Source organism: Peromyscus leucopus, chromosome 9 (genome assembly GCF_004664715.2).
Source record: "Peromyscus leucopus breed LL Stock chromosome 9, UCI_PerLeu_2.1, whole genome shotgun sequence".
NCBI lineage: Eukaryota > Metazoa > Chordata > Mammalia > Rodentia > Cricetidae > Peromyscus > Peromyscus leucopus.
This window is the reverse complement of record NC_051070.1, coordinates 65845563-65860690: the sequence shown is the minus strand read 5'-3', so window position 1 is coordinate 65860690 and position 15128 is coordinate 65845563. Positions and strand designations below refer to the sequence as shown.

At 37.4% G+C, this 15128-nt stretch overlaps 1 protein-coding gene across 2 annotated transcripts in view; it reads right to left on the bottom strand.

The window, feature by feature from the left end:
- Positions 1-15128, bottom strand: part of Xpo4 (exportin 4) — a 91818-nt gene that overhangs the window by 23348 nt on the left and 53342 nt on the right. For both annotated transcript variants that reach the window (XM_028870410.2, XM_028870411.1), the window contains exons 7-9: positions 10680-10792; positions 5996-6153; positions 5613-5787 (exon numbers count right to left, since the gene is read on the bottom strand). In XM_028870410.2, the coding sequence (XP_028726243.1) occupies positions 5613-5787; positions 5996-6153; positions 10680-10792 (446 nt within the window). The remainder of the gene's footprint in view (positions 1-5612; positions 5788-5995; positions 6154-10679; positions 10793-15128) is intronic.

Here is a 15128-nt window from a genome sequence, read left to right as displayed (position 1 = left end):
ATTTTCAAGTGACTTCAAAACTGGTCAAATCAAACTGACCTAATCAGATAGCTAAGAATTATATGGGGAAAAACTTCACAGATGTTCCTTAACAAGAATTTATTTTAATAAAAAAGGACAGCTAATTCCACATAATAGGAAAGAATATACCCAAGAAACATAAAGGTTACTGACTCAGCCCATAATATTAGAGAATGTGAAAGCTATCCCATCATAGAGTTAGCTAAGTGGTTTAAGAATGTGAAAACGAAGCCAGGCCTGGTGATCTCTGTGAGTTCTTCCTTTTTATTAGTTAAGTTCTTTCTTACAAAGGAGAACTTGTGATGAACTAGAAAAAAGGAATGAGCACACCCATCCAGGTGATGGTATACCCCCCAGGGCATGTACACAACCATACCACAGATGTGTCCATTGGCAAGACCACCATGCTTCACAGACTGCCATGGTCTTAACTATTTCAGGTGGTTATTTGTAATCTTTATTTCCCATTTTTTCTTGTTCATGAATAGCTACTAGTTCTCAGGTAATCTTTCCCACCAAAACAACACTACTGAGACAAAGAATTTTCCAAGAAATAGATAGACACACAAATAACAGACTACAGAGCTATTTGTGGTATAAAATCCCTCCCTAGATTGACCTAATATTCTGCTGAAAGGACACTATACTTAAAAAGCTGCAAAGACCAGGAGGCGGGATGAGCTGGAACCATAGCACAGAAAGCAAATGCAACTGAGAAGCCACTGCCCTCGAACATGGAGAGGGCTGGAAGGCAAGGAACATATTGAGATGGCCTCAGGAGATCAGGCTTCCTCTTATTTGCTGCAAGAAGCCACTGTAATATACATGAAAGCACATGCAACAAAAGCACATGACGCTGTTTTTGTAAAAGAAAACCACATTGCCCACAATGTAATATGGCAGTGGCTCGGTGAATAAGATCAAACTATGTTACACACATACAAAAATTCTTCTGTTAAGTTAATATATACAGCTTTTAAAAAGACAAAGAAAAACAAAACAAACAAACAAAACACTGCTAAAAAGCCAAAGCACAATACTGGTTGTAAACAATGGGAAAGATGAGTCTGTTCCTTCTATAATTTCATCAAATGCTAAGAGCTAAGCCTTGGAATCCTGAAGTGAATAAGATCCTTTCTTCCCATAGAAACATCTGTGGCTTGTTTATATACTTAACAAGGCATGTGCTTTGCAGACATCATTTGTCAGGTCTTAACAGTTTATCTTGCCAAAATAAACAGACTGGTAACATTTCTAACAGGACTAACGAGTAGCACCTACTGAACTAGCCTCAAAAAGAAAAACACAGGACATTTGTAAGGACCAACTATCATTTTTCTAAGTGCATATTTAAGACATGCATCAAAATGTAATTTTTTTTAAAGTTAAAGCCTTACATGCATGCTTTAAAGGAATTCTCCACAATGCTTCCATTAAGCCCTGATATTAGAATGATCTCAAGTAGAATACACAAGTTCTTATACATTGGATGGTGATTTAAAATAAAGGCAGAGCTTCTTGGGGGGAAAAAAATCTCTGGTTCTCTCTGTATACCAATAAAGCAACTCATCAGGGAAAGTGTGAGAAATTTGGTTGATGACAATTGGCAACTAGATCTTCCAGTCTAATCCCAGAGAAGTGAAACCTAAGCTAGTGCTTTTTCATAATACCTTGGCTCTGCTCCATGGCCACTCTGGCCCAGGCCCAGCAGCCGAGCCAGCAGCCTGGCTGGCAGCATGTGGACAGATGACTAAGGAGACCAATCTAGACACTATGTGCTCATGCTCTGAGCATTGTCAGGCCTACTGCCAGAAGGCTTTGGAGAGGGGCTTAGAGCTTGTGGGACCTACTTGACCCCACTTTACTCCATTTAAATGAAGGAGGGAGTAGAAATGAAAACATGATTATCAGCACTTCTCTCTGCCTATATCTAGCCTGAAGGTGTAGAGAAGCATGGATATGCAGTGCATCAGACACAGAAAAAAACAAAAACAGAAACAAAAAACTGTACATTTTATGCTTTGGTAATTTTGAAAACATAATTCCAAAAATAACAAAATGTTCTCTCAAGTGAATGTCTGGAAAGATATTTTTCAGTACAGCAATCTGCTCTGGCCCATGCCTGACAATGAATATAATTTCAGAGATTAACAGTATTATAAGACTCCAAGTCAAGTCCTGACTAACCTCAAACTTACCATCTTGCTGCCCTAACCCTCTGAGTGCTGATATTATCAACATGAGCCACCATGCAACACTTGGTATACCGTTCCTTAGTCTGAGTGGGTGATACAGAGTTGTTCCTTCTATACTATCTTTATATTTAAAAACAAAATGTATACTTCATATGAGGAAACTATTTCACAATGTTCAAAGTCTATAGGTACTGGCCCAAGCCCTTGCACAACGGCACACCAAACAGTATTTGCATACACAGTATAACACTAGTGAACACATCAATAAACACAAGACTCCAAGAACCTTATTTTTTATATTGTTATTCATCTGTTGTATTTAGGTTCTTTTCTAGGTGTGTATTGTTTAAGTTAAATATAGTAATAATAACTTTGTTTCAAGACAGATGAGCTAGAGAGATGGCTCAGCGGTTAAGAACACTGGCTGCTTTCAATTCCAGCACCCACATGACAGCTCACAACTGTCTGTAACTCCAGTTCCCAGAGACATGACACCCTCACACAGACATGCATGCAGGCAAAACACCAATGCACATAAAATAAAACAACCAATACTATATTAAAGAATACAGACGGTAAATAAGCTTTATTCTAATGACACACACTAACTAGCACAATGAACACATTCTTTCAAGACTTAAAACACCCATTTAAAACATTAAAATTGAGTCATATCCAAGTCAAATAATATTGCACAGTAAGATTTGTGATCCAACCTGAGTTAAACAAAACAAGCAATTCTTTTTTGTTGTTGTTTTCCAAGATAGGGTTTTTCTGCATAGCACTGGCTGTCCTGAAGCCAATCTGCCTCCTGAATGTAGGATTAAAGATGAGCACCACCACACCCAGACTTGCAAGGAATTCTTAAAATACTTTTAAATAATAATCTGTATTTAAATATTCTTATAGAGCCAAAATTATCATTATTTTTGGAAAGAAATATTCTTTCACCATGCAAAGCTTAAAAAATATCCCTGTGCCTCATATTTCAGCTTTTCCTACAATTCTATCGGCTGAGGAAATGCAAGCCTGAGTGGGCAGGGGATATAATGTCATCAGTGTGTGTCTTCTCAGCTATCATAATCACAGGGTGGGGAGATTTCCCAATCAATTATCCACAACAGAGTTCAAGTTATTACACACAGCTAGATGCACCAACACCATCTCCTAGAGTAATTGCTGCCCTCTGCTCTCTCCTTTAAAGGGGATTTTTTTTTAAAGTCCCTTTTTGAGACTCAGTCTCATTGAGTAAACACTGACCTCAAACAGGCATTATTCTCTCAGAAGGAAACCAGGTATGATAGCACACATTTGTTATCCCAGCACTTGTAGGTAGAGGTGGAGGCTGGAAACAGAATGAGACCCTTGCTACATATTCAGACCCTCTCAAAATTCATCCCGTTCCACCACAAAACAAACAGACAAACGCGGGGGGGGGGGGGGGGGGGGGAGGAGAGTATCACAAAAACACCTGCCTCCTTGATTTTGCCAAGGAGGAATCATACTAAATGAAGTTGAAAAAGTAACTAAAAGGTCACCATAAACAGTCTGTGTTTATGATCACTCAGCCTGTGACCACTGTCTCCCTCCAAATATATCATCATTCCACACCATGTGGACTCCTAAGCTATTTATATGCTCAATTTTTCCAAATTTCCTTCAAAGATGATTTGTTTTTTTATCTCAGGACAAAACGTATTGTTGAACTATGTACTACAATTTCCTGGTGGCTAGGAAAACAGAAGAAGACATAAATAAGAACCCTTATGGCAATCCTTTAATCATTCTGTCTTGGCTGGGTTTGTTCACGACCTTCAGCTATTAGCTGAATATTCCCCAGAATGCACAAGTGACTAAACATGAAGATTTAAGTGCCACTTAGGGAAATTTGTTTAGCAATCAAATATGCAAGTCATATTTAAGGGCCAACTCCCAACCTTCAACTTCCCCAGGCATCCCTAATGTATCCTCCACAATTAATGGACAGCTACAGCTTTTCTCTTCTTTTTGTCCTATAGAATTGGTAGCCAGTTGCCTTTAAAAAATAATTGCTAAATACAAACAGATAAACTGAGAGAATAGACATAAACAGCCATTTTCTTCAACCTATTAGGTATATCTTTGAGCACAGCATGTCTTCTCATAAGAAAAGCATAAGAAATATCCAACTTATATTCCTACTCTCCTATGCCAAATTTTGACAGGAAGTCTCCTGCTCAAAATTAATTTCAAAGACAGAATTTTCAAACCAAAAAATTACCTATCTTCTAGCCAGTCTGCCAAATATAAGAGCCCTCTTAGAGAAGACGAAGGTCTTTGTGTCTAAACAGATGATCAACATGCTAAATCCTGACTCCATCTCACTCAAAAGAGAAAAATCAAGAGGAAAACACAATGAAGCCATGTTACATGAAACTACACTCCAGAGTCTGAGCCTGTGAAAGGGCTTTGACTAAAGCGGAGACATTTAACTTCAATATGGACTTTCATGTTTAGAACAGAAATCACCATCCTGAGAAATGCAAATCCCACGTATGATGTCTAAGAACTTCTACTCATCTAATATATAGCTTTCAATCATATAACCTCTCATTAAATCCTAAAAGAACCTAATTATATAAACATAATCATTCCCAGATTCCTAATTCTTTGAGCACTTTGGAAGCTTTACAAACTGCCAAACATTGCCAGAGCTTACATTTTAATGTAAACTCACGATTTAACATGAAATTCTAAGAGGTATCTACAAAAAGTGTTTTCTCTCTTAAAATTGTTTCTAAAAGAATCTCCTTTTAATTTATAACAAGAAAAGCCAATTTCAACAATTAAAGTCACTGCTTTGTAGAAATAAGTCCATTATCTTCAATGATTACTGTAGCTATTAGTCACAGTAACTGTTATCAAGGGGTTTTAGTATGTATTTCCTTAAGTTAAAAATAAAAATTGGAAAGCATCTGAAAATTTGTACTTGTCCCCAAAAAATTATTGGCATTATTACCAGTCTTAATTTGAATGTAAATTAGAGCTTACCAAAACACTTCTAAATAATACACATCACATAATTTCCAAATTAGTCTTAAATAAAAATATCAAAATAACAGAGATAATATTTAATTACATCCAACCATGAAGTTATTTAGTAGTACTTGGTAGACTTGTTAAACAATGAGCTATTCATAATTTAACAAAGACATTTCATTCTAATTATCTCAAAAATTATAATTTCCAAGACTAATTTAAATCCAAAAAATTTAGGTAATGTTTCCATATACATTGCCACTAGTTTACATGTAAAAATGTAATTTTAACAACAGCTCCAGTACTTAATTAAAATAGCTATCACAAAACAGTGTTCTAAAGGGAGCACAAATGTCCCATGACAGAACAGTCACTCACCACTTCTTCCAATGCAGCACTTCGCCCAAAAGAACAAGTGAGATGTGTGAGGCAGTTAACGAAGGAGGAGAAAAGTTCGCTGGGGATGGCAGTTAAAACATTCCGAGGGAACACAGTTATCAGATTGCTGATTATGCTGGAGATTCCCACAGCTTCAGAATCTTCTATTTCAATTCTACAAATCAAACCATGAGGATTATTAAGTAGTATAAGGTAAGCTATATTTCCAAACACAAAAATATTATCACCATTCATTTAAATTAGCCTTACAACTCTACTTCAAAACAGAACAGGAAAAACCTGAGTTTCTTTTTTCCCCCATATTAAATACCAGAGGAAAAGGGAAGGTTCCCTCTTCAGTTCAAAAGGACGAGCATACCTACCCATTGATAGTGTTCAGCAATCCCTCAATGAAGTGTGCTAGATAATCAACCTGGGATCCTTCATCGGGGAAGATGGGTCCATGCAGAGACGCTAACTGGGCAAGGCACTGCAGAGAATCCTGTGCCATATCTGAATCTTCTCTGATTTTTCGATGTACCTGTTAGAAAGAATTACTAATCCATAAAAACAAATTCTTCTTTTGTAGGGGTCACGTGCGAACCATGTCGAATGAGGTAAGAGAAAAATTCACTGTAGCTGGTCATTTCTAGAAAATTAACTCCTCAGTTAAACGAAACCTAAAAATCATCCTCCAGATCAACTGACATTATAGGTCATGATTTTAAACATATCAATGAATTTTTACTTGAGGGCTACCTGCATTTTAAAAATTGAACTGTCTCCAGCATATTATGACAAGGAGAGAAAACAGATGCTAGCCAGTCAGACATACTGCTTCTGCTAAAAACAGCAACGACGACAGTCATCTGTATTATGCTAACTATGCCTCACCACAGCCTCTTGCTAAAGTTAGCAGACAAGTTCAACCTAGTATATAGATGCGGCTTTAGTGGAAGCAAACAGTTGCACACTTCAAAAACCAACAAATGTACCTATCACCCATCCTAGATATCACCTACTCACAGACATGGAACATATGCTTAAATTTTGAGACCGTGTGATCTGTTAGAATTTCACTTTATCCCTTACCTCTGCAACTAATATTAATGTTAAAGTAAATTTTGTATTTAATACATAAATCCATTTAAACATGCAACTAGATCTTACTTCAATGATGTAACATTGATACACACCTACTACAGTGTTTTAGCTAAAGAAAATTTCTCCAAATATCGCTTAACTTCAGCATTACTAAATTTTCAGATAGTAAAGATTTCATTTCTATGTTCTGACATTAAAATAGAACAGGAAATGCCAGGAAGGAATTATGAAGAGTCTATTCATCTTCATGCACTGGCCATTTGTTATTTCCCACAGGCATCTAACTGAAGCACTGTAGCCCTCCTCTTTGTTTTTTGAACCATTGTTCTCTATTTGTTTCAGGATATGTTGGCTTGACTTTGTCAATCATTTATGAATTACTTGACACAGGATGGGTCTGTTTTTTAAATGCATTCACTGGTACAGTACGGGGCACAGTGAACAGAGTAAATCCTTGTTAACTGGTTCCACTAACCTTAGCCTCTTGGCTTCTTAAGATCAAATAAATTTAAACCAGTGTAACAGCTCTAAAAATTATGGTTAGATGACTTACTAATAGGCTTAAAATATGTTATACTCTTATCTAGAACAAGGGTTGGCAAGCCATTGACCCATAGGCCAAAACTGGTTTCCTGCCTGTGTCTGAGTGGATGTAGAGGTTAGGACTTTTCTCGAGTTTACAGTTGGGGGGGGGGGGGAGACGACAAAAGAGGATTATACAGAAGTTCTCGATTTTAACAACCATCGGCAAAGTTTTACTGGAATATCAGCTTTGCTTGATTGTTTATCTTTAATTTAGGGCTCCTTACTACAATGACAGAGTTGAATACAACCATATATATATATATATATATATATATATATATATATATATATAAATACAGAGCCTAAAATATTCATTGTGGTCCTTGATAGCACATGGAGTTTTCCAATCCCCGGTCTGGAACAGAAACATTTTTCAACCTATATACAAATATAGTTTAAGGCGCTGGAGAGATGGCTCAGAGGTTGAGAGCACTGGCTGCTCTTCCAGAAGTCCTGAGTTCAATTCCTAGCAACCACATGGTGGCTCACAACCATCTATAATGGGATCTGATGCCCTCTTCTGGCCTGCAGCCATACATGAAAAGTACTCATACCAAATGTAGTTTAAGCTTTACAAAGTACAACACACAAAACTGTATGCACATTTTGGTTGCATACTCTTAAATACATTCTTTTAGGCTCTTTATCTTAAAAACACAATCTGTGTTGTCATCCTTTGAAACTTAACCTAATCAAAACTTCACTGAGATGCCTAGGGCTAGATTCTACCAAAACGTACAGTGCATGCTTGGACAAGAGAGACTTGTCACATGATCTGCTCCACATAGAAGCCTCTGCTATTCAATCGTGGACCAGAAATGAAAACACAAAAGAAAAATGTGCTTGATGAGAGAGCTAGTGTTGATAATCTAAAAACAAAACTAAATGAAAAGCTGTCCTGGGACCAAGGACTAATTTGTTTTCTGAAATAGGAGTCACATAAAACTCATATTAAACAAGCCATTCTTGCCATGTATAGATTCATGATCTGCCAATTTTAGCACTGAGAAAGCATTACCTTCATAATTAAACATGGATTTCACTCTAAACAGTATCATACAATTAAAAAACAGATCTACCACCTCCATACAGAAAGGAAGCAAGGGGAGGAGAGACAGACACACACCCTGGGAGGCAAATGGAAAGGCCACCATCAAATAGGCACACAAGGCACAAGTTAGCAAGGCAGACAGATTTCTACTGAAGTCTGTTCAAACATCAGACACCAGTGTGCCATCCACACTGAAACGCCCAGTAACCATGCAGATTATGAGGCTGGGAGAGTGTGAAAAAGTCATAGGTGAGGTAGAGTCTGGCATGCTATGTGTGGAAGAGACAGCAGAGCAGAGAGCTAAGAAGGGCAGTATCCGGAGGGCAAAACACCAGAATCACAATCAGGAAAGTTTTGTCCAAAAGAGTAGGAAGAAAAGGAAAACTGACAACTTTGTGAACTTCTGAAGAACAGAATGCAACCAAAATCATTTACATTTCAAACACAGTCAATAAATTTAAGTCTTTATACTCCAGTATGTTTATCTACAGAAATCTAGCATAATAATGATATCTAGTGGAAAAAGATTAAATTTGGTAATTAATCCATTTAAGTGAAGAGAAATTTAGCAAAACTCAAATAGGAAGATTAAGTTGTGGCTTTTGCTACAAATTAAAATTGTTTATAAATTGCTAAAACAACCAAGTGGAAAGGGTTAACTTTTGGATTCACAGTTATTTGCATGCGGTAGTTCACAGCTGACAGGAGCAGCTGTCTGCCGTCTAGACAGCTGTTCAGACCAAGCAGAGTTGTTGGCAGCATTGCCAACAGTTTTTCACCTTTTCACAAACGGCTGCAGTGGGACCTACTTTCTGTCGAGCAAATACAAAGAACTGAACTTGGACTCATATCAAAACAATTCCTGCCAGATGAGGCAGCCTACAAAGTCCTTAAATTTTAATTGCAAGTACCATTTGATCTTGCTTATGTTTTTAGATTTTTTTCCCTCTGGTTTTAAAAAGGAAAAAATATAAGGTGATTAATGCTCAGATTGAACATTTCCATAGAAAACATCTTTTATGAAGGGCAGAGATGAGCCTTAGTGGCACAGTGCTTGTCAGGCATGCACAAGACCCCGGCCACAATCTCCAGAACTCCTAAACAAGCCACGATGGCAGAAAACGACTGTTTCTGTATGACTAAGGATGGACAAATATGCTTCAGACATTTTAAAATATATACCACAGTACTGAAACATTTTAAATGGTTCAATCACAAAAGGCTTGTTCATACTTCAAAACACATAAGGTAAGGAACTATAACGATTCAAATTGAACAAAATTGTCTTATTCTTTTCTTTTTAAGTGGTATTTAACTAGATTTTACTGGTTTTTATTTTGTGTAAGTCACTGATTTAACTATACACTCTGTAATTGCAAATTAGCATCCAATACACACATACATGTACTTTTTAATTCTAAAACTCACTGGCACATTGGGAATATACTGCTTGCTTCTTGTAGGTACTAAGAGGCCTGTTTAAAGTTATAATTGAAATATTTAAGATAAATTGCTCTTAAATATTAACTCAGCTCAGGTCTTACAAATTTTGAGTATAGCCCACTAGGGGAGTAGTTTTCAAAGGGTAGTCCAGGGAACCCTCCACTTCCTAAGCTGCTGCAGTGTCCATAAGAACACTAATGCATTTCTGCTCTTTCTTGTGTAGACATACACACAGACGGCTTTTCCTGAGGTCACATGATTTAACAACTGAATGAAATATAAAACAGGAAAATCTTGTTGTCTTTTATTAAAAGAGATTTGCAAAAATGTAAAGCAAATAAAACCAAAACCCAGTAATTTTTACTATACTTGTTTTTTCATGGAAGTTATTTATACTACAATGTAACAGTTTCTTGTCAGTATTTTTAGGGAAATAAAGTATTTTTTAAAGTTTTCAGTCTGAAATTTTCTGTTTATTTTTTATTATAAGAACATGTTATATTTTAGTCAAAAAGACCAAACTCATGCCATTATCTTCTTTTGCTTCTATCTGTTTGAATTTGTAATGGGATAATAGCTATATTATACAACAGCAGCTATATAACCCACATAAACAAAAGCTAGTAGGAAATTCTGAATTTTAAGAGTGTAAAGGAGTCCTGTGATTACCAAGTCTAGAAAGTTCTGCTGTGGAACCTAAGCCTTTCATAATGGGATCGTATTGGTACATTTGCAGATTTGTCATAGAATTCTCTTTTAGCAGGTCAGCTAATGAGAAGGAAAACCAACAGGGACCAAAGAAATCTGTCCTGTTTTACTTAAGAAAACAAAGGCATTTCCTCTTACCCTGTCCCCTGCTGCCAGAGACAAAGCCTAGGACTTACTGTGAAGAAAAGTTCCATAACTCTGCTGTCCAGAAGAGTCTCCCGCCAGGACTCTGTTGGCTTCAACAGCACATTTTGTGAGGATTCAAACATAGCTATATAATGTCTGCCCAGTTATCTAGTGTCAAGGTCAACAACAATAACATTCTTACTTTGTATAAACTATAAGTATACCCTAAATATAACAGCAGCTAGCCAGAAAGAACGCAATGGAAACTGTTTAAGCCTCTTCACATATGCTACATAATTCATGCATGAAGCTAAGGAATAAGAGGCATTAAGTGCTGAAAAAAAGAATGCTATAGGAATGTAAGATAACTGTTTTAGTCATTATGTGTACCATGCCGTGGGGATAGAGAAACATTGACAATCAGAGATCTTAATAGAGGCAACAGAAAATAAAACACAACTTAAAAACAGACATCAGAAGCTAAACACAAAGAATCAATGTCTGCAAATTTGTTCCATCACTTCCCCCAATATCTTAAACAGCAAAATGTGTCTCACGCAGACTATAGGGAAAAACAGCAGTTTTCCCAAGAGACATTTGTTCACAGGAAAAGAACATGAAAGAGTAACTACGCCTCATGCTGAAAAACTGAGATCACAGTAGCCCAACATCAAGTCAAAACAAAGAATTAAGCAGTTGACAGAAAACAGATGTTTATTTAAAATCCTCATAGGCTTGAGGGAGGCAAAAAGGCCTGGATCCCCGGGACTCACTAGTCAGCCAGCTAGCCTACTTGGTAAGCTCCAGGCCAGTGAGAGACCCTGTCTCAAACAATATGGACAGCTCCCAAGGAATGACTTCTGAAGTTGTTCTCTGTCCTCTACACAAACATACCCATATACACATGTACATAAACAATATACATGAGCATACACACACACACAATGAATAAACAAAATTTCCCATAGACTCAAACAGTATATAAGATGTTGAGATATTCAACATCAAATACGTTTCAAATAGAATAAATTTTCTGTAAATAAATTAACCATCATAAATATACATTTGTAGGTGTTGATGAATGTAATTTACTCAATGGCATGGCCATAGTAACTGAGGCTTTAAGAAATGAGAGCCTCCCTGCAACGGAGATGGTAAGTTCTGCCCCTTCCATTGGGAAACTAAGTCTGAACTCCGCAAAATTCTCATTCAGTAAGAAATCTTGATATAGGTGTCTAAGATGACACTCTGCAAAAAAATCAGGCATATATTCAGATGCTATCATTTCCTTAAACCCAACTCAGTATTTTTAGAGAGAAATTATTTACAGAGAAAATTGAAGGCTGTAACAAGATTTTGGTAACTTTTTTTTTTTTTTTGAGACAGGGTTTCTCTGTGTAGTCTAGTGCCTGTCCTAGATCTCGCTCTGTAGACCAGGCTGGCCTTGAACTCACAGAGATCCACTCTGCCTCCCAAGTGTTGGGATTAAAGGTGTGCGCCGCTGCCGCCACCTGGAGGTAACCAGTTTTTAAAAGATGGTTGCTTGAGAGAATGTTGTTTTGTCAGCCAGGCAGTGGTGGTGTACAGGCCAATGAATCTGAGTTCAAAGTCAGCCTGGTCTACACAGAGAAACCCTTAAGGTGGGTGGAGAGGGCATTGAGTTGTCTTAAGAAAGGAGCTCAAGCCGGGCGGTGGTGGCGCACGCCTTTAATCCCAGCACTCGGGAGGCAGAGCCAGGCGGATCTCTGTGAGTTCCAGGAAAGGCACAAAGCTACACAGAGAAACCCTGTCTCGAAAAACCAAAAAAAAAAAAAAGGAACTCACTGCTTCTGAAATCATTCCCAAACTGCAGTTCTGACTAGCAAAAGTGAAATCCTGAACAGGCTCACTTAGCATGTCCCTCTTCCTTTACCTGCCCCCTTGTGGAGAGAAAGAATGAAACCCCGAGGAAGGTAAGCCTGAAGTGTGCAAAGAAAAAGCAGCAGACAACAAAGATCATCAAAGTAAGTGAACTCATCTCCTCACAGGCACCAGCTACAGTCAACACAGCACCTGTCTGAAAGGCTGGTTACCTTCTCAGAAAACAAACGGAAAGACTGACTGATGACATTATCAGTTACTTCAAAAATAGCCTATCGGCTATTCTCTTTTATGTGACTTTGAAAGTCATAATAAAGCAGGTAAGAGATCTTTCAGTGTTCAGAACTGATCACCTGAGGAAAAGAAATAAAGGCTCTATACCTCATGAAACAGAAAAGCAACTCATTTATCTTTTTCTAGCTTTAGTGCCATTTTATTAAAGGTAAATTTTTTATTATGTGAAAGGTCAGTAATGAAACATAATTATTAACTACTGCATGATGTGATATGGTGTGATGAGTATAGCACAGAGATCACATGACGTGACGGAAACATGTACATGAAGGTATAGACCATATCAAAATAATGTAAAGAACTAAGGTAATTCAATTTTTTATTTGTAATTCTCAAATATTTTTGTATTTCAAATACTATTTATACCCCCAAGTAATTCTTAATGTAGAATATGTTTTTAAAAAAGGAAAACAGATAAAATCAGTATGGCCAGAACTTAGGAATCTAACTTTTCTACTCTTAAAACAATGTTTTAAAAAAATATTGAGTCAGGTGCAGTGGCCCATGCTTTTAATCCCAGCACTCAGGAGGCAGAAGCAAGTGGATCTCTGAGTTCGAGGCCAGCCCGGTCTACAGAGTGAGTTCCATGACAGCTAGGACTACATAGAGAAACCCTATCTCAAAAAAAAAAAAAAAAAAAAAAAAAAATCATGCTGGCAAGATCATTCAGCAAGTAAAAGCACTTGCAAATCTGATACCCTGCCTGAGCTCAATCTCTGGAACCCACTTAAAGGCAGAAGAAGGGCATTCTGCAACTTTGTCCTCTGACCTCCACATGTACCATGGCACTTGAGCTCTGTGCCAAGACAGCATATGCTCATGATTGCTTTCTCTTATATAACAATAAAGTTCTTTTAAGCAAAAAAACTATTTGAATATTAAATAAAGCAAATTTCATTAAAAGATACCTTCAATAAACAATAGTTGTGGGCTGGAGAGATGGCTCAGAGGTTAAGAGTACCAACTGCTCTTCCAGAGGTCCTGAGTTCAATTCCCAGCAACCACATGGTGGCTCACAACCATCTGTAATGAGATCTGGTGCCCTCTTCTGTATACATAATAAATAAATCTTAAAAAAAAAAAAAAAAACAATACTTGCTCTTTTACAGGATTGAAAAGCTTTGGTTCTCACTGACTACTTTAAAGAAACATGTCATCAATAAGAGTGGTCTGCTAATGACTGATCAGCTACTAAGCAATCTTTCATTATATGTAGCACACAGAGACAGACTTAATGGAGCACAAGAATCATAATAGTAGTAACAAACAACAAAAAAATCTGTAAATCCCAAATTTTCTTGAGCCATAATTAAAAATATCTACATGATCTATATTTTATATAATAATTCATTTGTAATTAACAAAATATTACCTTACAACTAAGATAGTCATATAGAGCTGCATTCTACTTTTTAATAATCCTGTGGTCTCTTATTCCCTGTCCCTCTCCCCGAGGAGCCTCTCAAATTTTCAACAGGAAAGCTCACAAAGTTCTGAGAAATCAAAAGCACATCCACACCTCCTGCTCTATTCTGTAACTACAGGAGCAAGACAAACACACACTAGGCCAAGAGCCAGAGGACAAGTTTAATCACTCCCTACTAGTGACTCTCACTGGCTAATCCTATTAAGTCTCTGTGTCAAGTTCTTCAACAACAGACTGCTCTCAGCAAGAACATCCATCTTGACTACAGGGCAGGGCTGTAGTTTGGAAATACTCTGAAAATACATGGGTACTTACATGTGCAAAGAAGTTCTTAATCATTTACTAACACCTTCAATAACGGTATCATATTGTGATAATGAAAGAAAGAAAAAATGTGCAGATGTGGTTCAGTTGGTGAAGTGATTATTCTGCATGCATGCAGACCTAGGTTCAACCTCCAACACTCCATAAACTGGGTGCACATGCCTATAATCCCAGCACTAGGCAGACACAGGCAGAAGGATGGGCACAGACACAGTGCTGATGAGGATACAAACATGGAAGAGCCAGTATATTCTTGTACATTGCAAAGATAATACAAAATAGTACAGCTGCTATAGGAAACAATGCAGTAGATGATCAAAATGATCCTATAGAACCTGGATCAAGATTGATACCAAACCAGGAGGGGCACACACCTGTAATTTCAGCACTTAGGAGGTAGGTAGAGAAGGATTAGGAGTTCAAGGCCATCATTGGCTACTTAAGAACCTGTCTTCAAAAAGACACCAAACAACAAAAACATCAGAATAGCCAGGTCAAGGACCCTAAGGCCTTAGACCCTCAGGAAATCGCAAAGCTTTCTCTCCTGGTTCAAGTGTACTGATAGTGTTGATACTGTGCATAAAATATCCAAGCT